The sequence below is a fragment of the Saccostrea echinata genome, unplaced genomic scaffold (assembly GCF_033153115.1).
Source record: "Saccostrea echinata isolate AGI-Se365-2 ecotype Australia unplaced genomic scaffold, CSIRO_AGI_Sech_v1 ptg000010l, whole genome shotgun sequence".
In the NCBI taxonomy this organism is placed as follows: Eukaryota; Metazoa; Mollusca; class Bivalvia; order Ostreida; family Ostreidae; genus Saccostrea; species Saccostrea echinata.
The window spans coordinates 14,117,148-14,144,230 of record NW_026889759.1 but is presented as its reverse complement, the minus strand read 5'-3'; the positions used below and the strand labels follow the sequence as shown (position 1 = coordinate 14,144,230).

Below are 27,083 nucleotides of genomic sequence, written 5' to 3'. Positions count from 1 at the left end.
AAATTTTCAATGAAAATTGATAAAGATGATAGTACGGAATTGAACTATTTGCTGATATAACGATTGTTACAAAACCCCTGTAGGAAATGTGAAAAAAAATCATCCATTTCACTTCAAGTCATGAATTTTTAATGCTCGAGTATAAGATTCTATATACTTTTTACGCAGCTACTTGGCACATTGACAACCAATGGTAGACAAAGTACATGATACAGAATTTCTAGAACTTTGTCCAGTGTGACGAATTACGCCGAATGGACCACTGGCTAAGTAATTTCCCTGTGGGCATCAAATAGCTGGCATTATTACCTATGCCAATGATATTGAATATGGCTGCTTTTAATGATGATATAAGTCACAATGTTGAATTAAGGTGGGGTTGTAACAAAAGCCGATGGTCGATATCGAGATTATCTAATTTCTTGTTCTTCGTAAGACTGACAGTTATGGTGTATAAACGACTTCTACAAAAATACAAATGAACTTTGATAGAAAAATAACATTAATGAAAATGAATTATATATATAAGTGAGTCCCAAAATAGTCATGTAGCAGATCTTATTTGATAAAATAAAATATGTCTTAAAGTACCTAGAGTATTACACGAGCATGTTTGGGGGAAAAAGATTTCATGAGAATTTTTATTCTTAAGAGCACGATTGAATCATCACACAGTACTAACGAATGGGCGAAAATGCTGAACTACTTGCTTTTGTTTAACTTGAAACAGGTTTTAAATTCTCTAAATACCGCTGTGCCATGGTTACACAGTTACATGTATATTGTACTTTGTTTTGGCTCCATGCACGTAAAACTAGAGTTGATGACATTGCCAAACTGCATTTTCATTGAGTTTTTTTTTTACCCTTTTCCCATTAGATCCGATCTTAAGAATTTTCCAATAGTCAGAAGTATAAGAATTTGGCTAAAAAAGAAATGTTTATCAAATACTTTTTCTCCTTCGAAGTAAAAAATAAAAGAGTAACTTACATACTGTATCACATTAAAATTAATGTCAGAAAATGTTAACTACTTTTTTTAACTCATAAATTCTTATATAAAAAAGAAAAAAGGAAATATGAAATTTACGTTGCACATTTTCCCCAACTAATCTAATCTGCAAATCTGTCCTTTTATGACAAAAATTATATATTCTGTGTATGTTTGTTTCACATTTTTATTTATATATTGGAAGAAAATAAAAGTAATGCCTTATAACAAGGTCTTCACGCTTGTTTCATAATTTTCAAAAAGACTACTTAATGTCAGTATCTTAACCTTTATATATTTTCTACCCATTCATTGATAGGAAGGGGTGACTTCCGTTTTACTGTACGTGCAGAATGTGGCTTGGGATCCAGTCTGGAACGCGCCGACGTCAACGTCAACGTAGCTGATGACGGAATCTGTGATTTCCAAAACCTATTATCTGCAGACAGAACTCAACTACAGAGAACTGCCAAAAAACTTTGTTTTCAATCAGAGACCATCGATTTATATATTGAAGAGAAAAACAAAAACAACATTGTGGGACATCTATCGAACTGTCTTAAAAATATATCTGGAATTGTATTACAAAGAACGTACTATGTTGGTAGGTTTCCAATTTAGGTGAGGCGACTGATTTAATCAAGTGGCTGTGATAAAGCGTGTACTTCAAGTGACTTTGAATGAAATAAATAAACCGGCGCTTGAGATATTGATTAGTAAATGTAATTAAGATTCCTCATGAGTATTTTGATGTGACAATCAAGTGCGAAAGTAAAAATGAATAGTAACAGCCATTTATTTTCCCCGGTATTCTCCCTGTGCTTCTATGATGCATCTAAGCTTCAATTATATCAATTCAATCTTCTTTGCATAGATTTGAGATTTATATACACCTATGATTAAGTTAATGTTTAATCTTTTATTTTTTAAAACAGATTCAGATGTATTAACCGTTGACGAAGTCTCCTCAGAGATGCGTTTGACTCGCGAGTTGGACAGAGAACACGATTCCAACCTGATCTCAGTCGAAGATGTAAAGTGTGACATTAATTTCGTTCAAAGAAATCTAAACTTTGTTATTCTTGGTAGGATTCGTCTGCATGTGTCAGATGTGAACGACAACCCACCAATGTTTCATGACACCATGACGAAGGAAATAAACGCCGGAAGTGATGTAATAAGTTTAACATTTAGACATATAATAATTGTTTATTTTTGTGTCGCCTGCGAAGCAGAACAACACTTAGAGCTCACTTCTTATGTCATTCTGTTGTCAGTTTTTTGCCCTGTTAAGTACTAGTATGTTGAAATTTTGTGTATTTTATTACAATCGATTAGATTTCTTTTGCTAGGTCATAACGTTAAACCAAAAATTTATGTGAGTCATGAAGGACTGTGGACCTTAATACATTGAACCTGACCCCTTTTCCAAAGTCCGTTTCTCTCTCTCTCTCTCTCTCACTACATCACAAAGTCATTAAAAATGTCAGGATTGTTGACATAGTGACCATTTCATCTAAAACTCGGGTGTTGTCGCAGGCCACCTGTCCTTGGGTTGTCAGTTCTTAAATATTTATCTTATCGTTTTGAAATTTGGTAGATTCTATATTGCGTCAAACTGTTCAGATGATAAATGAGCATAAAAAAATAACCATTTTCTACTTATTTTATCATTTTTATGCCCCCGTATCGAAGATTCGGGGGTATATAATTTTTGCCCTGTCTGTCTGTCTGTCTGTCTATCTTTTGGTCCGCAAAAACTTTAACATTGCCCATTACTTTTGATTGGTTGGAGCTATGGCTTTCATATTTCACACGTGTATTCCTTGTGACAAGACCTTTCTTTGGGTACCATCATATTTGGCCTTGACATTGGAGTTTGACCCAGTTTTACAAAATTTTACCCAACTTTAACCTTGGCCATAACTTTTGAACAGTTGATGCTAGGACTTTGATACTTCACATGTGTAATCCTTGTGACAAGTCCTTCCTTTGGATACCAACTACTTTGACCCTTTGACCTTGACCTAGGAGTTTGACCTACATTTGAAAAACTTTAACCTTGGCCATAACTTTTGAACGGTTGGTGCTAGGGCTTTCATACTTCACATATGTAATCCTTGTGACAAGACCTTCCTTTGGAAGCCAACAACTTTGATCTTTTGACCTTGACCTTGGAGTTTTACCTACATTTGAAAAACTTTAACCTTGGGCATAACTTTTGAACGGTTGGTGCTAGGGCTTTCATATTTCACATGTGTATTTCTTGTGAGAAGGCCTTTTCTTGGGCACCATTAATTTTGACCATTTGACCTTGACCTTTATGTTTGACATACCTTTGAAAAATTTTTACCTTTTACATATCTTTTAAATGGTTGCTGCTAGGGCTTTCATATTTCACAGGTATATTCCTCGGGACAAGAACTTACATTGGGTACCAACATATTTGATTTGCATTTGAGAAAGTTTAACCTTCGCTATAAGTTGCCATACGGGGGCATCAGTGTTTCACAAACACATCTTGTTTCTAATTAAAACTTTAATTAATTTTAAGATTAAATTACAAACACTTAGCTTAAATGCCTGCACTCATTATTAAGAAATGGACCTTGGAATTGATCGGATAACATTAAATAAAAACTTAAATATATATGTACACTGTATACTACAATTGCTGCCTTGGGCTTAAAAAAAATAAAATTGGTTTTCAAAACACGATAGTATTAGATTTATTCGAGACCAAAATACTCATATGAACTGGTGATATGTTAAACAATATTTTAGTTATTCATAAAGTCTGTACTTATCAAGGCCATGAACCAAGATATTGATGAATTATGGTAAAATGTAAACCATGCATTAGTAATTTATTTTCTTATCGTCATAGTTCTATTTTGCAAAATTAAATTTAAAAAGTATTTAGGTTTTTTTTTTTTTTTTTTTTTTTTTTTTTTTTTTTTTTTAAATTTTATGAAATGTTCGTTGGTCGACTGATTTGCATTAAAATAAATGAACCAGCAAATCTTACAAAACCAATTTTAATTATCTTGTAGGTCTAAAAGTTTTAGTTATCGTATTTCACTATTTGTTTTATTTCAAAAGCAGAAAGGAGTTGAAATTTCTGAAATTGATATACTCCAATAGACACACATGACATATAGTACATCTAATTGAGATAAGCTTTCTGTTTTTGGCATTTTCACCAAGCAATTTTCAAAGACACACACAAATGAATGAATAAATAAAAGAGAATCTTTTTATCTATAAGTTGTATCAAATTAAGAAAATGGCGCACGTGTAAGACGTCAATAATCAAATTAAAATGCCTATAAATTACATATTTTGCCTACCTTCTACTGAAATTAGTAAATGTAAAATTAATAAACTATTAAGAAATATCTTCTCTACTTTTCTTCATAGAAAGACGTCGTGGAGGTGGTCGTAGATAAAGACACTAAGGATTTTTCAAAACATGATATCAGTGTCTTGGTAGGCCAGGAATACTGCCATCCACTTCCGGTTCAATGTTTTGAGGTTAAACGCCAACCAGACGACAGCGTTTGCAACTGCGCACATACCGTCTGTAGATTAAGTAAGTAGTGTCTCCTAACCAGGGGTATTTAAGGGTATTTTATACGTGATCAACAAATAAAACACATTGAAGCCACTCGATAATGTCATCTGAAACAGACATTAGACCTTGATATTCAATTTAATCGCAATCAATCTACTTCACACATTTTCAAAACACGTTCTCTTTTATTAAAGTGTTACGATATGCATATTACTGGCGTGTTGTTAATGCGATACCTTAACATTTCCGTGTTGTATTGTGTACTATTGTTAAGCACACTTCCGGTGAACCCCTTGTACATTGACACGGGCTTTGCTTCCTGTCATGTGGATTTCCTTCATTCATTCGCTTTGTTCAATGTCAAACATGATAGTTATGTAATATTGAATTAATAATCAAGCAAAAGATAACCCCAACTGCACATGCTTTGCTTGCTTCTAAGAAGTTTCTGGATATGCTCGAAGGTCGTATACTCTGAAAATCTCTTTTTTACCTCTTCATCAAGCAAACAATGTTCTAAAATTGTCACACTGAAAGTAATTACATGTGATCTATTTCTCTTCTAAACTGGCAACGATGCTAATCGTAGAGTTAAAGGAAACAATCTGAAGAACAACCAACGACTTTCAATCTCGTCTCTATCTGTGCAATCTAATTGACACACGCCAATTAAAAACAACATTTAAGAAATAAAGTTATAAAAAAGTTATGAAGAAAATCAATGTGAAAGAGTATCAGAAAAATCTTTAAAACATTTTTTACAAATTGAAAATTAAAAAAAATCACGAAATCATACTTAATTTTTACTACTCTTTATGCAAATATAAAGATGCAATATGTGTCCTTCGTCTTTGGTTTTCTTTAAGTTTGCTCTCTCATACCATATTATGAAGTTATGAATAACTAACCAAATAAATGGAATATGTGTAATAAGATTCAGAATATTCATTTTTACCCTGGGGGCCAATTGGGGGTCGAAAGACGACCTTTTTCTACAAATAATATGATCCCAAAACTGTTCTTACATTTAACGCAGCTTTTGGAATACATGTATGGTTGCGGTGTCCTGTAGTTGTGTATTAAGGTTTCAGAATGTTTATTTTCATCCTAAGAGCAATTGGGGTCGATAAACGACTTTTACTACAAAAACCATGTACATTTTTCACAGTGGACAAATCATTGTTTGAATACGATTGGTGGTGTCCTGCAAATATGCAATGAGAGGTTTCGGAAGAACTGCGAACGATAGTATTGTTCTGCCGCCTACCTCCAAGTCAATTTTCAAAAGTTAACATATTTGAATAATTTTTCATATTCATATACAGGTAGATATTTATATGGATTTTCACAAAACATAACTCAAAAAGAGATAACACTATTATTTTGGTAAAACTTGTGATTTTCACTATAGAAATCAATGAAAAACGAAAAATATTTCCTTTTTACGGGTATAAAGAATTGTTATTCAACTAATTCATACCAAAGATTTTGTTTCACGGGGGGGGGGGGGGGGGTTATGGGGGGCATATGTTTACAGACAAAAAACGGCAAAAATGCGCATTTTTTCCCACCAATTTCAAAATGGTTTACAACTAAAACAGTATTTTATTAATCATATATGTTTTAATTTTATATGTATTAAACATAAGAAAAGATTTAAGGAACATTTATCTATATCCAAGAATATTTTAAAATCTGGTGATGGTTTAAAGCCCGCTTTTAATGGAAAACATTGTCTACCCCCGTTATAAAAAAGTTGGAATTAAGAGTAATTAACTTTAAACACTGGTATTAAAATTATCTACCAATTACCATTGAACTCTTCTTTGCATTCAACAAAGATTTTATGGCTAAATTTCCATTAGTATTGAATTAAATGGGTGTAAAATGTAGGCGGGAATCGAGAGTTAGCGTGCGTAGTTCTTTAAACCATTAACCTGTAAGCCAATTATGGGCCGAAAAAATGTTTTCTACACAATTCATGTTCCCAGAACTCCAGTAGCCAAATCATCTTTCTAAATATGATTGGTAGATGTCCTGGAGATGTGCAGTAAGGTTTAGGAATTTTCATTTCCGTAGGAGAGCCTTATTTTGGGCCGGAAATTTAATTTTTTAAACACAACATTTTTTTCTTCCCAAAACTGCTTTTCAAACAGAATTTATGTTTTATTATTTTTTTTTCAGATTTAGACTGGTATTAATTATTTTTTTTTAATTATTTTTGTATGTAATGCTACATAAAAGGTCCACCACTCTCTCCAAGGCATTCTATGCTCAATTTGAAATATGTATATTCATGTAAATTGTGGAATAACTAATGTTGCCTCTTCGCTAGTTACCCATATATATAACTTAATTTTCGAACTTAAATCATCAAAAAGAACATTTCTATAAATTCTGTTGTCCACAACGTTGAGTAATCCCTGGCTGCAAACAAAACGACGTGAGGGGATATTTTATACCCCCAGAGTTTCAAACACTAAAGGTGATGCGTTGACAATTTTCATCTTTGGAAATTTCGGGGTCAACAAACCTTTTGTATGTCTCTGAAACTTATTGGAAAATCACTTGGTGAACCCTGCTATAGTTGATCAAATGAGAACATAGAAATACTATATTTTTTTATTCATATTCTTTTTATATATGCCATAATGCACACGGCGCCATTTCCTTTGCATTCTTGCAAGATTATGTACCTGTAACAAGAACGGCCCTGACATGATTTAAATTTCAAATAATCGGGTTTAATAGCAAAAAATGATTCCCGTTTGCAAGGAGATAGACTATAAAAACTGAATATGTGTTGAATCCTTTCTTGTTTCTGTTATATATCCGACTGATGTTTATGTATAACGTTATGTACAAGTTCATAGACCATTATCATTAGAAGTACAAAAACCTTATTCCTAATAGAAAAAAATATCGAGTTAGATTTTAATATTTTTTTGGTTTGAAGTTTCTTATGTTTCTAGTGCAGAAAGATAATCAATAACATTTTTTTTTTTTTTTTTTTTGATAAGAACTGTAGCTTTATTTCTCTTTTTATTCCTCTTGAAATTGAAATTGAAATTCCTATATTTATATAGATTTGTCATGGTTTAAATTTCTATTGTTATTTATAAACCAACTAAGATTGGGGTTTGCTATTTCTACATAAAAAAAAAATCTTCTTACAGCCTCCTTTTTTAAAAATTTTTTTCGGATTGTTTTTGGTTGAAAATTGTGATATCATTTGTTTATCAATCTGTTAAAGCAATTTGAGCTGCATTTTTTTAAAAAATTTATTTTGCTGTTAAAATGTGCTGTTATGATAAATCTGTATGTAATTTAAACCTTTATGATCAATTAGACTAAAATAAAGTGTTTTTTTTTTTTTTTCAGAAGAAATATTTCTGTACAATGGAATGTATAGTATTATTTAAGAAATCAGTATTGTACAGGATGACAATAATGAAATTTTGCTTCAATCGAAGCTTATAAATAGTTCTTCCATCACAAATATTAACAATAGAAGTTTATAAACGTTCTTCTTTTCTGTCATTGAAATAGTTAATTACAATATTGACACAAAAATTTCCGACTCCAATGTTGCTGCTGATATTGCTTTACAGGAAAAAAAATTAAAGCTATGCTACAAGTTAGTTCCAAAGAAACAAGGAACAATTGTTCTGAAATATATTTTGTATTTTACTAGAGGTGAACATCACACGCCCAGAAAATTTCAACGCAGGCACTGACCATTTTTGTAAAGTTCAAGTGAGCGATCCTGCCATGATAAACTTGCCAGACTCTAACAACAACGGGGTAAGTTGTCAGTTAATGAAATTAAATTAGAAAATCAATATCCCGACAACTTAATCACCTGGACGATAAGAGAATTTTAAATACAGTGTATATAACTTCATAATGGTTTAGATCTTTACACTAATAACTAATAATATTCAAGTTAAAGAAAATATTGGTATCTGAGCAGATTGTCAAACGATACTCGATACAAACTGAGGAACTCTTGAAATTTATTGCATTGCGTGACAAATAATGGATTCGAGAGAAGCAGATAACACGAGTTTAATGGCTGACTTGTGTAAGTCTGGAATATATCATCGGTGACAACGGATGGGCGGAAAACAGAAAGGAAGGCTCCAAATGGATTGTTCCCACAAAACACGACTCTCGTGTCCAGTTAGTTACCATATGCCTCTGCATTTTGAGATTTCAATAACTTGCATGTAAGGTGGAAATGACGGACTAAAGTGTGAAAAATAAATTTTGGTTATATTTTAGCAGCACTTTTTATATTCTATCTTCCATTACTACGGAGTTCCCATTTCTGAATACATTTTACTTGTTTTTTTTTTTCTCTGGTTTTGTCTGAACGAATAAAACTTTAAAATTAGTCTACTGAGAGAGAGAGTTTTACAGAACTAATATTAACAGAGAATAATTGGAAGATGGAAGCTGATTTTGATAGTAATTGATGGATTGATCGTGATTAGGGATGTCTAGACCTATGATTTGGTTGTGCAAAGAAATCTGGCGTGGAAAAGTCACTATACCCAACACATTTTTTGTAAGACCCGACTAGTCGCGCAGCTGAACGATTGAACTCTAAAGTTCTGATTCCCAGTTCATGGATAGCTGCAGATCTGTAGCTTGTTGGTCTGAAAAAAAAATGTTGGGATGTAACGACCAGAAAGCTAGAGTGCCACCCATTGAAAAAAGTGTATACCCGGTACTAGTATTTATTGCGGACAAAAGTGTGCTGTTTCTCGGTTTATTTCTCAGTATGTTTAAGTGTTATCTCAAAACATTACCAACCGTGTGATCCTAACATATTCTTTTACTACTTCCAAAACATTCCCTTAAACCATTGTTAATAGCTCTCCTGGGCTTGAAATTGAGACCAACAAAATTTTCAACTATTAATACTGCCAGACAATCAGGTCTTACGAGCTTCGCAAAAGGCTTGTATATGAAGTTTTGTTGTGGAAATAGTAGTAAAAGAATACTAGTATGTTAGGAACACATGGTTAGTAATAAATTGGAGTTCAACAGCGCAGTTTTTTCGTGCGCAATAAATATACACTTTTTTCAAGGTGTGTCACGGCAAGTTCTCTGATCGTTCAACCCAATTTTTCGGACCAACGAGTTACATATTCGCAGCTAATTCACGGAGAAGTCTCATTAAAAGATGTCTCCAGTCGCTCATTATAACTATCACTCATCAAAACAGAATAAGAGTTCCAACAACATGAGCTATACATGTATTTTCTAACGTAGGTTCTGAAGGAACAAGGAGTACTGAATGCTCTGACAGGGTTTTTGTTAACATAGCTCTTTTTTTCTCCTTTATTCATTTCTTGGTTCATGGAGAAAGTATGTGATCGACATTAGCTCCTTTTCTCTCTCAGAATTTGTTGACCTCTCTCTAGAATTGCAACCTTTATGGCAAGAGTGTTTCAGTTTTTTTTTCTGTAGAGAGATGGATTTTTCCATACATGATATTGCTGCATACTTTACTAGTATATGATAAGCAATCAGACTTACCTGGTATTAGAGATCTTATTAGAGATTTAACATTTTGCATGCCAGAAAAAGTAGCTCTAACACAGAAACTGTTCTACACTGGAAGAAACTAGGTCAATATAAATCTCTGCTCCACCAATCATGTCAATTCATTTTGTAACTGGGTGTCTCTTATATCCAAAGATTGCTTAATATTTTTAAGCCCATTAAAATGTTTATTTCTTCAGTGTTATAAGACACAAAAGATGAAAAATATGAAATTATGCTGAGAAACAAGGACTTCACACACTCTAAGTATCTAATATCTAATATCTAAGAAACTTAAGCGACCCTCTCATTTATACATTACAAGCCCCTTTCACCATTTTAAAGAAATTATCATATCTTTTTTACGAAGAAATCCCTCCATGATAACATTATATCTCTCTGTGATAGTTCTTACTTTATGATAAAGAGATATGTCTATAATCATGAGATTTCTCAATACAAATGAAATATATTTTTTTTATTAAAGGAGATATCTGTGTTACTGAAAGAGATATCCTTTTCTTAACAAGATAAATTTTCTTTCTATGTAGAAACATCTTTAATGTGAAAAGAGATATCCCACACTATCAAAGTGAGAGATATCTACCACAAAGGAAATATCTCTCATAGACTCAAAAAAGATGTCTCTTTTGCAAAGAGAATTTCTTAAAGAAAAGATTACTTTTTATGCCCCCGTAATCGAAGATTCGGGACATATAGTTTTTGCCCTGTCCGTCCGTCTGTCTAGTTGTCTGTCTGTCTGTCAGCTGTCTGTCTGTCTGTTTGTCCGCAAAAACTTTAACCTTGCCCATAACTTTTGATTGGCTGGAGCTATGGCTTTCATATTTCACATGTGTATTTCTTGTGACAAGACCTTTCTTTGGGTACCATTATATTTGACCTTGACTGGAGTTTGACCCACTTTTGCAAAATTTTATGAGACTTTAACCTTGGCCATAACATTTGAACAGTTGGTGCTTGTGCTTTCAAACTTCACATGTGTAATCCTTGTGAAAAGATCTTTCTTTGGATATCAACACCTTTGACCCATTGACCTTGGAGTTTGACCTACTTTTGAAAAACTTTAACCTTGGCCATAACTTTTGACCAGTTGGTGCCATTGCTTTCATACTTCACATGTGTATTTCTAGTGACAAGATATTCCTTTGGATACCAACAACTTTGACTTTTTGACCTTGGAGTTTCACCTACTTTAATTTTGAAAAATTTTAACCTTGCCCATAACTTTTGATTGGTTGGAGCCATGGCTTTCATATTTCACTTGTGTATTCCTTGTGATAATACCTTTCTTAACTACCACATCATATTTGATCTTTTGACCTTGACCTTGGAGTTTCACCCACTTTTGCAAAGTTTTATGAGACTTTAACCTTAGCCATAACTTTTGAACAATTGGTGCTTGGGCTTTCAAACTGTACATGTTTATTTATTGTGATAAGACCTTTCTTTGAATACCAACAACTTTGACCCTTTAACCTTGACCTTGGAGTTTGATCTACTTCTAAATAAACTGTAACCTTGGCCTTAACTTTTGAACAGTTAGAGCTACGGCTTTCGTACTTCACATGTGTATGCCTTTTGAAAAGACCTTTGCTTGGATACCAACAACTTTGACCTTTTGACCTTAACCTTAGAGTTTGACCTACTTTTATTTTGAAAAAAAAACTTTAACCTTGGCCATAACTTTTTAAAAGTTAGAGCTAGGGTTTTCATAATTCACATGTATATTCCTTGTGACAAGACCTTCCTTGGATACTAACATCTTTGACCCTATGACCTTGACTCTTGAAATTGACCTACTTTTGAAAAAAAAACCCTTAATCTTGACCATAACTTTTAAACAGTTGGTGCTAGGGCTTTCATACTTCACATGTGCATTCCTTGTGACAAGACCTTCCTTTGGATACCAACAACTTTGACCCTTTGACCTTGGAGTTAGACCTACTTTGGAAAAACTTTAACCTTGGCCATAACATTTGAACGTTTGGTTCTAGGGCTTTCACATTTCATGAAAATGTGTATCACTTGTGACAAGACCTTCCCTTGGGCACCATTTGACCTTGACTTTGACGTTTTACTTACTTTTAAAAAAACTAACCTTCGCCATAACTTTTCAACAGTTGGTGCTAGGGCTTTCATATTTCACAAGTGTATTTCTTTGAGACAAGACCTTTCTTTGGGTACCAACATTTTTGATCTCTTGACCTGGAGTTTGACTTGCATTTGAGAAACTTTAACCTTCACCATAAGCTGCCATACGGGGGCATCAGTGTTTCACAAACACATCTTGTTTGCTCTAGAAATATAATTTGGTAAAATACATATGGACATATCTGTTTATTACTGAAAAGTATCTCTTTTAATGTAATTTGGTGAAAACATTTCCCTCAAAGGATTTTCCTTGTGGAAAAAAAATCTAGTTTTGAAAAGGGGGCATATATTTATAGGAAAAAGGTTATCTTTCTGTTGGAAAGATATTTACTTGAATAAGGAGATACGTTTAACTTTCTTTATTGGAAAGATTATCATATCTTGATATTCAATTAACTTGAAACACGTTTAAAGATGTAGATCAAAATTTCTTCAGCCGAAAACTCTTGTTAATCAGTACTAATGCTGAGAATGAAATTTCAAGTGATTATTATATTTGAAAAAAAAATTGAGAAGTTGATGGAACAGAGTATTTTGATAACATCAGCACAAGTTAAAATCTTATGTCACCTTAGACTAGCTAATTTACATAATTTAACAAGTTAATCGTAGAATGAATAAAAGAAACATTATTTTATTTTTAGGCAATTCTCACCATTATTATTCCATCGGAGAAATCTCGAAAAACAATGAAGGAGTCGACCGTCATCTTTTACACCAGGATTTCGAGAATGGCCTCTAGATATGCAAAGGTAATTCCAATACAGACCAAGTACTTATACTAGCCATGTATAAAACTTGAAATAATTGTGATAGAGGTATGTTTAATAGAAACAAATACTTTGGGGCTACATGTATTTCTTGGCAAATTCGTGTCTTTTATCAATGAACCAGAGTTATAATTTCTGTTCTGCTCCATTGTGCAAAAAGCTTTATGAAGCCCCAAAGAAATTTAGAAAAGCAAATATAATTTTCATCAAGTAATATTTAACAAGATATTTTACTTTTTTCAAAAATTGTTTTGAACACAAATTGTTATTGTTAAAAAGATAGTCAAATCGTTCGTTTAAATATGAATAATATACCTCGAGAGTTTTAATTGAACAGATTTTATTGTATAAATTCAATAAGGATTGGGAAATGGACAAAACTGTGTAAACTCTTTCTTTAAAAATTAATTTTATTTTCGGTTATAGAGCGCTGAATACATGTGTGTTTGGGTATATCATCGTATTTCTGAACCATAAAACCTCTTTATTCATTTTAGTTTGATTCTTTTTGTTACTGTTGGACTTTTTTTTAATTTGGCTGACGCAAAACAAGTACCTAAAAACTCTTTCTTCCTTTTATTATTTTTTTTAGCTCATCTGAGCATCATTTCCCCTCCCCCATCCAAAGATAAGGCAATCAAGATAAGCAAAATTGGGTGGTATGGGTTCGTTAAAAAATCTTCTCAAAAACCACTGGGCTAGAAAAGATGAAACTTATATGAAAGCTTTTTGAGGTAATGTAGATTATAAATTGTTCAAGGCATGCCCCCTCCCCACCCCTGGGGGGTAGAGTGGGACCAGAATAGGGAATCAAATTTAAAATTTAAGTGTATAGGAAAAATCTTTAAAAATCTTCTCAAGAACCACTGGACCAGAAATGATGAAGCTTATGTGAAAGCTTCCTGAGCTAGTGTAGGTTGCATTGTACAAATTATGGCCTTTGGGGTAGGGTGGGGCCACATTGGGGAATCAAAGTTTTACCTTGAAATATACGTATTGGAAAGATTTTCTCAATAACCTCTGGACAAAAAAGATGAAACTTATTTGGAAGCTTCCTGAGGTAATGTAGATTGTAAATGAATCAAATTATGTCCCCATGTTAGGGTGGGATCACGATAGGAAATCAAAGTCTTTCATTGAGATATATGGGAAAAATCTTTAAAAATCTTGTTCTCTAGAACCGCTGGATCAGAAAAGGTGAACATGCACGTGAATGCTTCCTGAGATAGTGTAGATTGTAAATTGTTCAAATCATGGCCTTCGGGATAGGATGGGACCTATACACGTGTAGGTTATAAAACACATTAAAAGTAACACTTGAACATGTAGCTGCTATAATTACATTTATAATTTTGCTATATTTGCAGGTATATGATTTCCCGAATGATGAGAAGGACGCTTTTGCTTTATCTCGAGATTCTAGTCGTGCTTTTCACGTCACGTTTTCTTCCGGGATAGTTTATGTAGATGACGTTACGTTATTACGTAAATTAAACTCCCAAGTAAACTTGACGATTAATCATGCACATACTATCACGCTAGTGGTGAATATAGAAGGCCCCCTCCATCATGTAGACGACAATTTATGTAGTAAGTGTTTCTGTTGATGTTTTCAATGAACATTCGACATTTATTTGCAATTTTAAATGATATTCCTTTCTAGGATTTTTATTCATTTCCAATTCGACAACTTTGTAATAGAATAAAAATATGTATCAAATTAGGATATATAAATCTTTTGTTGCCAATTTCAGAATACTGAACGCATGTTGCTAATGAATTTGCTCAGTTTAGTATATCTAATCTAAATTTGGCATTCAATCTTAGCTTTATGATTAAGAGAGTTGGATTTCACAATTTTATAAGCTCTACTGGTCAAAGACCGAAAGTGTTTATAAGATAGTAAAGTGTCTTCGCCCGTCCGTCTGTCAGCCCGTAATCAATGTTTTTCAAAACGTTACTCCTTCTACAGTTTTGGTCTAACTTAAATAAGTTGATATACACAGGTACATACTAAGAAACATTTTTTTATATATCAGATTTTGATTTCGGCAAACGATGTTGCCATGGTAACTAAAAAAAGAAATTTCTGTGAAATTCATTCAAAACGCTATACTTACAGTTTTGGTCCAATTTCAATAAGACTTGATACACAAGTACACTATTCAGAAACGTAATTCTGATTATCGATATTTTTTATTTCGACAATTGGTGTTCCCATGGTTACTAAAAATAGAACTTTCTTTTAAAACGATACTCTTCATACAGTTTTGGTCCAATTTCAATAGGACTTGGTACACAAGTACACTGTACCAAGATACCGCGGTTAAGATATCGCATAACAGATAAGATACATTAATTTTTATTTTTTGACAACGATGTTACTATGGTTACTAAAATTAGAAATTTCTATGAAATTCTTTCAAAACGCAACTCCTCTACAGTTTTGTTCCAATGTCATTAAGACTTGGTAAACGAACACTATACTAAGGTCTACCGAGTACACATCAGTAGAGCTTCAGTCTCGTTAGAGACTTCTGGTTAAATGTAAAACTGTATCATTCCAGATGTAACATGTGCAAGTTACATGGATGAGATGTCGTGTAACTCGGGTTGCGGCCTTGGTTCTGTGGATGGAAGATGTCGCTGGCGATCTGGAGACGAGAGAAGTTATTCTCGGAAGTTTTCTACTTGTGTATCGGATCTACAAACGTGTACAGACCATATGTGTGATGATAGAGAAGCTCTAGATATTCTCATTTGTCCACAAGACTGTACTAGTAAGATTAATTACATCTAAATGTTTAACAGCTCTGGATATTCAGAATTTTTTTCCACACCTAGTTAGTTAGAAACTTTTAATAAATTTTATGACATTACTTTTAGTGCTTTTCAAGGGGGGGGGGTCATTTTAGGGGGGGGGGGGCGACAAATGGGGATACTAAAAAGAAACAAAGTAACTCATTGATAGGTAATATATTATTATGTTTTATCAATGAAGTAATTCCAAATATGAAAACAGAGAACAAAAAATTCTAAGATTTCAAATTCAACCTATTACAGCATCGACGATACGAGGAGAGGGGGCTCTTAACACGGACTACTCTCCCCCTCGGGGCATTGACTCCGGAACCAGTCCTTGTTGGTGTAACTACGCCGGAGAGTGCTCATGTTTTAGACCATCCTCATTTCAGAAGTTCATTCCAACTTCCCATATAACGTTAAAAGTCGAGGAGAAACGACCAGTTAGAAAAAATAACATTGAAACTACAACATGGCGACAAGAATTCTCAGACTATCCTTTTACACCAAAAGGTATCAGTCAAACAATAAGAATAACAGTAAACCTAATTATTCCATATAATATCAAAAAATAATTCCAGTGTCAAGTTCGGTCATTCACTTTCAGTGAATGTGCGTCTCCCAATATAAAAGAAGAGGCCCAAGGGCCATATTGTTCACCTGAGCACACTGGCTAGGAGTTCGGTATTGAATAGGGGGGTGGGGACAAACTTAAATTTGCACTAACTCAGGATGCTTCCATATTATTATTACTAATCATGGCTTTGCTGTTCTTAAACAGAAGAATTTTAATTCTTGCTTAGTGGTTCTTGAGAAGATTTTTAAAAGATGCCACCAAATTTTCACGAACTCTTAATTATCTCCCCTTGAAAGAGGGCATGGCACTTCCTGTGAAAAAACATAAATTTTCGTCACCCAAAGATGGTTTAGGCAAGTTTGGTTGAAATTGGCCCAGTGGCTCTTGAAAAGAAGTCGAAAATGTGAAAAGTTTACAGACGACAGACGGACGCCGGGCACTCTTTGATCAGAAAAGCTCACCTGAGCCTTCGGCTCAGGTGAGCTATAAAAGATAGCATTTTTTGTAGTCTCATCTTCCACAGCACAGTCACGGAGGGACTCGGGTATAGGGTGTGACTGGCACTGCCGCACCACCATAGCGGCCGTCACAGGTTGTGTGGGCGCCATCGTCTGCGTCATAGTTCTAACATGGCGGCTGAGGCGGATTCATTGTCAAAAGGGTCAACCTTTGAAACACGTGGGCAGTACTGTATCAATTTCCGGTGTCCCTTCAGAATATCACGAGGATTATCGGATTCCCCATACATCTCCGCAATGGTCCCCAAAACGATCACCAGATTATAGCACGGTATGTGTTGTGCCTTGGGTAGTCATTTGACCGATTTTTTTATTTCATATTTGCACATTTGTAAATAAAAAAAGCTTAGGTATGGAAATTTATATCTTTTATGATAAAAGCCGCGTCAATGTAGCAAGATTAGTTATTAGTGAATCAATAGTTTGGTTAACGCTCGATTAACGATGAATATGCCTCGAAACTTAATTTCTACAACATTGGCTGACAAACATACGACTTTATGTGATTATTGTGGGATTTGGTAAAGATCGTGATAATTTTGTGGGGTTTCTATTTCATTGATCAAAAATATTAACGACACAAAATTAAATCTATAAAATCTTATTTTTGAAACAATGTTTCCATTGATTAATTAGTATTTAAGACGACCTTACTTTTGAAAAATATCGCCGATATGGGGAAATAAAATAAACATTCCGTCAAAAAAATGTTTGTTTTGTGACGGTATCGTATAAATGTTTACCAGCTCAGTATTTTTTTATTTGAATATAAAAAAAAAAGAAAAGTGTCATGTCATATGGATAGCAAAGGGGGATGGGGAGTACGTGTCATGTATGTTGATATCATTTAGATCTAGAAACTGATCATTTTCTATCAACGAAGTGAAATCAAATATTAATTATAAAGAATCATCTTTGTACCTGCTCACTTTCACGTAGGACGAGTTTGAAGGTTACATTGCTTTGAAGTTTAAGTACAAAGCAGAGATTCAAGTTCTACAACATTAGACATATAAAATGTGGGTACATAATAAAGCAAGCCAGTTTCGCCACATATATAATTATTATTGTATTTCCCATTTAATCTTGAAAACACAAAGAACATGACCTTCGTGTCCCCAAAGTCCTGGTACATTAATCAAAACTTGTCAATACTTCTATATTTAAAAGTTGTTAAGGAATACTTTACTTTTGAGAAGTAAAAGGCACTTGTGTTACGGGAACGATTTTCTCCTTCGGATATTATCGCAAAAAATGAATAGTTTTGCCTCAGATTTCAAACAAGGACTCAAAATAAGTATCTGAAGAGTGTTAGAATAGAATTTTCTATAACAAAATATTAATAATCATTGATTAACCTCTACAATAACTTCGCTGTGACAAATTAAAATACAGAGATTAGGTACGAGGAGCCATAAATCGATTAGATATATCCATTTTTAGTTTGTCAGACCCAAGTACCTTTTGAAATTATTCGTTGCATAACGGAAAACTGTGATTATTTAGAAGCAGTGCATAGTATGTGTCTCCTCAACCTTCCAGCAGGATTAAAGGTTCTCAAAGACGACTAAAAGTCTTTCACGTTTACAACCGATTTATGCTGAATAAATCAATTTATTTTGTCATTAATTCTTATTTTAAATAAATATTGATAATAAGTTAGATAAACCAGATAAACCTTGATGATTATGCACATTGGAAAAAAAAATCTTTGTCAAGTCGTTAACTGCATGCTAAGTAGAGGTTCATAAAAAAGAAATTTAGAATGTTTACAGAAATAGTACATTCAATACTTAAATCTGTTCATTAGATATTTCTTAAAGTTAAAAAATGAAAAGTTTTCATAGGCCTTTATTCAAAGATCATGTATTATTCAGAAGTAACATAAATTGCAGTTAAAATATCTCGCATGCTTTTAAAGGAAAGACTCTCATACCTCCTAACCAATTATCACATGATCATTTGTTGAAAGTATGACCACCTCCTTGCAACTACTAAGCAATGCCAAATTATTCAAACTTTGGATAATTCCTTGATTACTTGCCACACTTTTTGCACAGAGCTTTATTTTTCTTGGATATTACTTCGCAAAGGAATAGATGTGGCGTTCTTTATACTCAAATCCAAAATTTGTTCAGTGGGATTATGATCTGCAATGCTTACCTTGTTTGCCAATCTTTCTGTGTCATAAGAGTCTCGTAGCATGCCCACTCAGCTTTGAAAAGTCTCAGATGGTTTCATGATTGTACTAGACAAGCAGCTCTACTACTGCTAATACTTAACTTTCACTTAGTTGCATTCCCTGCAAAGTTGCCTCTTTAATAATGTTTCGGCTTGTGATAGTCGAGGGCACCATTGGTTTTCCTTGTCGTAGATGACTACTGATTTCTGTTGATCTTTCAGTTGGTTTAAAACAAAACAGTGGTCTTGGTCTCTGGTTTGCTTGTAAATGGTTATCTTTCCAAAATGTAGAAATCCATATTGTCTTGATCAGCCATAAGATACACTGGAGCAAGATAACTCTAGACTTTCTTCAAATGAAGTTTACTCTGCAGCAAGTTCCAGATGAAGCTGTGCCAACACATTCAATGCGAGGAGAAATTTATCGTTGAGAACATGTGTTCTATCTCATTTCTTATTGCATAGTTGTTAAGTTTGTAAATAAGTTTGCTTTTAGTGCATCGAATTTACTATTCCTTCGGTGCAGTGAAAAGCCGACGTTTTTTTTTTTTTTAATTATTGTTTTACATAGATTTCAATATTAATCTAATACTGAAAAGGAAATCTTTTTAAAGTCAGTTTCAAGAACAAGAGTAATTTTAAACATTAAAAATGACCACAAATTCTTATTGATAACATGACAAATAGATCTAATATCTATTCAATTCCAGGTATATAAAATAATGCTACTTTGAATTTTTTAAAAACATTTTCATGTTTTTGCATTGGTTTATAAAATTAATACGATAAATTGTTTGTATCAGGGAAAACTTGTTATGCGGTACAAATTGCTAGCAAACAAAACTTCGAAATGATCTTTCACAAAATGCTGAGAAACTATCTTGAGGGAATATAGAATACCAGTTTTGTTATAAAGAAAAAGGGAATTATTGAATACCTAGGAGGAAATTCTCCACCACAACAGTTAAGATCTTACTCTTGAGGCATTGAAAAACCGTCAACTGAGCATACAAATGAACTACTTGCCTCGCATTGCAATAGTTAACATTATCCAGATCGTCTCATTCTTGGACTTATTTATTAAATGTTACTCACAGGAGCGACATAATGTTCTTTACTGTATCTTCAGGCTGGTGAAGATCATAAATGGGAATTTCCTCGTGATAAATTAATACTAGACGAGACCGTGGGGGAAGGAGAGTTTGGACGTGTTGTCAAGGCTAAAGCTTATGGAATGGATGGTCGTGAAGACTATAAATGTGTAGCTGTCAAGATGCTGAAAAGTAAGGACCAGACAATAACGCTGAGAAATACAGCAGTCCATTAACAACATATTAAAGGTTTTATTTGGTTAAGTTTACTATGTCAATCATTAAGAAAAGACGAATAATCTGATATCATATTTTAAAATATTTTGTTGTTTTTAATTTATTTCTTGGAGTGAAAGAAGAAGCTTTAATTTGTTTTCCCTCTATTTGCCATCGTGACGTTTCATGACTAAAAACTTTCATCCAGATTGCGATTCCAATGGTGAGCTACAGGATTTATTGTCAGAATACAATCTTTTGAAGGACATCGACCACCCTAATGTCATAAAACTACTGGGCGCCTGCACCAGAAACGGTACTCAATTCGAGTTATTTCTCTCTTCATCTCAATTAGAAGGACCTGAAAAGATTTTTCAGATGCTCAAAATAAGTTGCTGATTTGTTACAATCACAGTAATTATTATGAATCTGATATCATAGATTCTTAGATAAAGAAATTAATATTTTACGTTTTCTAAAATTTCAAAGCACATTTAAAGTTTTTCATCCTGAAATCCAAAACATAACATTTAAAACTACTTATTCGGTTGTAATATTTCACTGTTAGGTCTTTGATATACTATATACACACCCATTACAAATTATGGCATAGTGAATAGAGGAAGCAAATTAAGGTTCACTTTACTCATTTTATACAACAGGTCCATTCTACGTGATAGTCGAGTACTGTGAACACGGTTCACTTCTTCAGTATCTCAGGAACTCAAGGTTGGAGGAGAACGGTTACATAAATCATAGGAGCAGACGATACTTCCGGTTCCAGTCAGAGAGCGGGGATTCCACAGAGCCGGAATTATTGAATATCAGAGATCTTTTGTCGTTTGCTTGGCAGATCTCAAAAGGAATGCAATATCTCAGTGAGATCAAGGTAGCAGACGATAGTTGTCACTTTCATTTTGTTGAATTAGGTAATACGGAAAAACACAGGCACAAACGCATAAAATATAAATAAAATTCTTATCAAAGACCAATCTGAAGAAAATTTACCCCTCAGGATAAGCATACCTAGTTCATGACTTCCTTGATTGTTTCTTAAATTCTTAATATTTCTTACTTTTATCCATGTGTTTTTTATGAACCTTACATTTTTCTCATTGAAGCTTGTACATCGGGATTTAGCTGCAAGGAACGTCTTGGTTGGTACCGGGAAAGTATTGAAAATCTCTGATTTTGGTCTTACTAGAGATGTGTATGAAGCCGATACCTATCTCAAAAGAAGTAAAGTGAGTAAGATAAAATAGATTTTTTTGCAAACCTAGAAAATTCATTCTGCTAAAATTTATACTAATAGTTACCTTCTTTCTTTTTCAGTTTTTTGATACATGTAGTCATATTACGACAAGAATAAATTTTTAAATTCAATTTTTTTTAATTCAAATTATAAGAACATGAAAAATATTTCATTTGCTTAATATTAACCTTAAAGTCACTGGTATTCTCTGCAAAAAACAAATCAAACAATTAGAACAACATAGCAAAACAACCATACAACCCAACCTAATCCACCCCCACCCCCCGCCAAAAAAAACAAAACAAAACAAAACATCAGACGAGAAACTACAATTAAATACAGTTTATGCATGCATTACATTGTAGAGTATCCATCTCTTAGAAACTGAACTAAAACCTTCATAAAATCCAAAGGCTGACCTGGTATACCAAGTCACAATCTTTCTTGGAAAATTGGAAAAATGAAGTATCCTGCTGTAAATTTTAATTTACTGTATGGAAGGAAATACAAAATTTACAATATGGAAGATAATTATTGTGTATTTAAAAATTTACCTCCACACACATAATTCAAAACAAATTGGGATTGCAATGTGTACGTATCTTAGTAACATGTACGTAGCTTTTTTACTAGCAATTAGTACATGAAGCCTCTAAAATTAGAAATACTTTGTTCGGTAAATAACTAAATGCTCTACCAAAAGCCAGTAAAAGTCTTGTTGTTGATCTGTACTTGCAAATTCACAACATTAATGTCTATGGTATCTTATTAACTTTGGATATTAACCTTCCAGGAGTGCACAAAAAAAATTTAATAGACAGCTAGGGGCCTTCTCGAAGTAGTTGATAAAATTAAAGATATGCAGAAATTGATGAATAACCTAGTATTACAACCATTAATGAAAAAATATCAGTTAATGGATAAAGTCATTTCGATCGCCAGTGTTGTCTTTATAAGTGCCTTTGCACACTTGGTGTTTTAAATCAATAGTTCGGAGAAGGAAGCAGTTACAAGAATGATAACTCTTATATCTGTCATACAGGGAAGGATACCTGTTAAATGGCTGGCCCCTGAATCTTTGTATGCCCAAATATATACCACACAGAGCGACGTGTAAGTAATCCAATATATATTTGATTTCTGTAGAGTATATTTCACTTTGAAAAAAATGAAAGTTAAAATATTGAGGATTTTTTCTCCCTTACTTATATTCCTTTTAACGGTCAACTTGATATTGAAGGAATTGATATGTTTTGCTCCTAGCTGTAGCAGAAATGTCAGCTATTGTGACTCTGTAGAAAAACCTATTTCTGTGTTTGTATATATTAGGCCATTCCAAGTTTTTTCTATGTTTAGCGTCCGCGTGCACCTTGGTTTTAGGCACCCCATTTAAGAAAAAACATACAAAATCAGGAGTCCTAAAATTGATTATTTTGGTCAAAATCTCGGAAATTTGTCAAGTTCTTTAAATATTTCTCTCTAGTATGTCATATTATGTATATTTCAAGCATTTAATACCTTGATTTTACAAAACAAAAGATATTTCTATGAGAAAAATAGATTCATGAAATCAAATTCTTTGAATGATGTCATCTTTATTACTGTGAAGTCCGTGTTTTATTTTTTGGTTTGTGTGTTTTTTGCGAATAGGTAGGTGGGTTTTTAAAAGATGGGTGGACGCTAAACGGAGAAAAAACTTGGAATGGCCTTAGCTTTTAATGAATGAGAATCCAATATATTCTATTTTCAGATGGTCATTTGGCATAGTGTTGTGGGAAATTGTCACATTAGGTATTTATATTGCGGTTGAATAAGCTATAAACATAAAACATGTATTTATAACGTATGTAAAATGGTATATAGTTATGCGAAAGTATCAGAGAAAAACCTGCCGTTTTCAGGGGCCCCACCTTATCCCGGTGTTCCACCAGAGAGACTGTATAACCTACTGATAGCAGGCTATAGGATGGATCGGCCGGAGGGATGCTCTGATGAACTGTGAGTTGTAAAGACGTTAGTTTCACCTGTTAAGTACTTGTAAATGGAGCGACCAAACAGAAATACAACAATTGATAAAATGATGCATTATGTGCCTATTTTTGATTTTATCACAACTATAAATATTACGTAAAAATGCAACCAAAATACTCTTTTAAAATTAATTTTATGTCCAAAAACTATTATGAGGACAGAATTCTTGGTGTCATATTACAGGTATATCTCTTACACACGTTTAAATTTAAGTCTATGCATTATATAATGACTGCAAATGTTTCCGTGATGCTTACGCTTATATTTAAGCTCTAATTTGCGCAGAAATTAACCTGAAGTGTCCTTTCTCGTTTATTACTATGGTTTGTTCCACGTTTAAATTGCATTTTTAAGAAATTAATTGCTTATATTTTTTTTCTAGCACCGCAAAAATATAATCGTTGTCAAAACAGAAACAAATTTGATTATTAACTCCCTATATAAATATTATTGTGAAATCAAGTGACATATACAAATATCAGGAATATATTCCTTCTTGCTTAATGGAGTCCTTTTGAGATATTAGGCTAACGATTGTTAAAGATAAGTGTATGACCCATTATCTGAAGAACAATGAGCATTTGTTAGAGATCCTGTCCCTATTAGCTTTCTTTTTAGCCAGATCATTATCGCCCTCAATACTGTCTAAATAGATCAAGAGTGCACTTATCTGACATTATCAACCAATTTTTTGGAGATAGAAATATTTTTAAAGCATTTTTTCGATCTAAAAATATATTTCAGTAACAAAAATTTTACTCATTTCTCCCAAGTATTTGCATGAGGAATTTATATATTGTATGACTAGTACTTGTAGTGCAAAGATATGTATACATGAGTGAGGCTAAACGATAAAGAGAAAGGTACTGTATCTTTTGTTAAAATTGACTAAATTTGAATATTTATAAATCAAAGACTTAAAAGTCTCATCGAACAAAGTTTTTTATTAACAAAGTACATGTGCCCCTCTTAGCAAGCATAGTTTGTTCTAAAATTACATGTACCCCTGGGCCAACACAAAAAAAAAATCATATTCTTAGATATTCCGACTTCTTGTACTAAATCTTAAATTTGATTCAGAAATGGATGCATTAATATTGCATGGTCCTGTTATAAAACTTGAATTCGCTTTCTGTGAGCTTGATTTCAAGTAAAAACACATGTTATGTTGCTTGAATGTTTGGGTATATCTTTGTAGAAGGGATACCGACTTCCCGTAATTCCTATGTTTAATGGTGTATTTTATTATTTTATTGAAAGTTTACATGTAACAATGTCGCATATTGACTAACTATTCTAACTTCTCTCACTAACTCTAGTTTGTGATTTTAAAGCAATTTATTCTTAATCAAAAGAAAATAATTCTTTAATCAAATATTTTAGGTATGCAGTAATGCAGAAATGTTGGAAAGCAGACCCAACTGAGCGACCTGTGTTTTCCAATTTAACTGCCATTTTTGACGGAATGCTCCAACAAAGAACTGTAAGATTTTTTACTTTATTTTAAAAAAAAAAAAGAAAGAAAGAAAGGAAAAAAAAGAAAAAATCATTTTAAAAAAAGCTAGTCTGCATGAGATTTACTTAATGAGCTGCCCCGTTTTATTTCAATTGAAGGAATACTTAGAGCTTACTGGAGGATTCGAAAATGTTGATACAGATCTTTTTGATAGATGTCCAGATTCAAATGGTAATTACTTTATTCTTTATTTCCATGTCATTCTGTCAATTAAAGAAAAGTTAGAATTTATCTTCATTTAAATCTAAAACATATATCTTAGAAAACAGACGAGATGGTAAAAATTCCACGGAAAGAAAAGCATTTAATATATCTGGTAAAGACGATACCGGATCCGGAAATCCGTACTTAACACCGGCATCCCGGAATGATATGACACTAGAAAGGTGTACCGTGCAACAGTGTGAATCTAGTCCTGAGAGTGGTGTTCAAAATGACGGAGAAAATATAGCTTTATTGTTAGAGTGCCGAACGGCTGTTTTCTCAAATTCATTGGAAAGTGAAGACGAAGATGTTGCCTTAAAGCAACCGTTCCAAGCTGTGGCGTAGTGGTATTCTGAGGATCTACCCGCACTGAACATGTTCAGTTTTCCCGGAAATTTTTCTAATATTGGATAGATACAAGTATCACATGTTTTGAGTCATCTGGGTTTGATAAGAGAAGCTTGTAAATCAGAGAAGGTTCATTAACCGGCAGTTGATGTACATATGAGTGGTTTAAAGGATGTAATATTATATTGCTTTGTTTTTCGTGATATTATCGTTATCCGCTGCTGATCGCATGCTAAAAAATCTTGTCCATAAACAGAGCTCTATCAAAATAAAATTATAGCTAAATCGGTTCTTTAACATCATTTGCCCCCTTTTTATAAACTACTATGTATTTTTTTTAAATTGGACCTTTGTCCTTTTTCATTAACATGAACATATTTTAAACACATTTGAGAACTTAATTCTTATTCTGATTCAAACTAGAATACCAATACCAAGATATATAAAATGACACACTGATGCATTCCGACCAAGAAAGAAAATAAATATCTATCTTTGACAAAGAAACTTTTTGCCCCTTTACAACATTCATTGATTTGCACAAGTAGTTGATGGACAAGGATTGGATGTCTACCGAGCGTCCATTACAGCTAGTTCAGTCCACATCTCTTGGGACCTGTAACTTTATTCTGTAGTCAAATGTACAGAAAGTTTTTCTCATTAGTTCTTGAATTTTCTCTGTCTCTCTAAAAAACATATTTTTTGATATCTTTATAATCTTTTCTAGGTGTATTGGTTTAAAATGAAAAAAAAATATTCATATGAGGGTAATACTTACATGTAGTGCATGTAATTCAAAAGAGTGAAAATATATGATGAATACATGTACTATCATTGATACAGTAACTGGATAAGCTCATTTTACCCAACTTGTCCAATTGTGTCTGCATATTCTTACTTTTTTTGAAAAGTAATTTTGAAAGTCTTTTGTCTAAGTAACTTCCAACTGCATAGTGACTTTTTATGTAGGTTTAACATGATGCTTCCCCAATCATATTTGTAATTGATAATGCATCATCTCTACTCCTTGCGTTGAGATTAATGGAGGATATTCACGTGATCTCAATATTTAAAAATTTTCATTGGATATCCGGTTATTATCCTCTCTTGTTCTTTAACATGTTTTTTGTATGTTGTTTCCTGTGAGTTCGACATGCTTGCTGTATATGCATTATTAGTCGTGATAACTTTGCGACATTATCAAATATGACATTTACTGTTAAAATGAATCTAAGTGTTACCATTCTGATGCTGATTATATGAAAAATAAAAATTCTGAATTGTTTTA

At 33.1% G+C, this 27,083-nt stretch overlaps 1 protein-coding gene across 1 annotated transcript in view; it reads left to right on the top strand.

Annotated features, from left to right (window-relative positions):
• Nucleotides 1-27,083, top strand: part of LOC133184567 (proto-oncogene tyrosine-protein kinase receptor Ret-like) — a 35,023-nt gene extending 7,940 nt beyond the window's left edge. Inside the window, exons 3-21 of the mRNA XM_061319656.1 lie at nt 1,310-1,594; nt 1,926-2,164; nt 4,411-4,582; nt 8,259-8,368; nt 12,934-13,041; nt 14,427-14,649; nt 15,627-15,839; nt 16,123-16,374; nt 16,947-17,227; nt 20,267-20,420; nt 20,653-20,760; nt 21,107-21,333; nt 21,566-21,688; nt 22,739-22,809; nt 23,447-23,487; nt 23,598-23,694; nt 25,111-25,210; nt 25,342-25,414; nt 25,506-27,083. Of these exons, the coding sequence (XP_061175640.1) occupies nt 1,310-1,594; nt 1,926-2,164; nt 4,411-4,582; nt 8,259-8,368; nt 12,934-13,041; nt 14,427-14,649; nt 15,627-15,839; nt 16,123-16,374; nt 16,947-17,227; nt 20,267-20,420; nt 20,653-20,760; nt 21,107-21,333; nt 21,566-21,688; nt 22,739-22,809; nt 23,447-23,487; nt 23,598-23,694; nt 25,111-25,210; nt 25,342-25,414; nt 25,506-25,792 (3,164 nt within the window). The 3' untranslated portion in view covers nt 25,793-27,083. The remainder of the gene's footprint in view (nt 1-1,309; nt 1,595-1,925; nt 2,165-4,410; nt 4,583-8,258; nt 8,369-12,933; nt 13,042-14,426; nt 14,650-15,626; nt 15,840-16,122; nt 16,375-16,946; nt 17,228-20,266; nt 20,421-20,652; nt 20,761-21,106; nt 21,334-21,565; nt 21,689-22,738; nt 22,810-23,446; nt 23,488-23,597; nt 23,695-25,110; nt 25,211-25,341; nt 25,415-25,505) is intronic.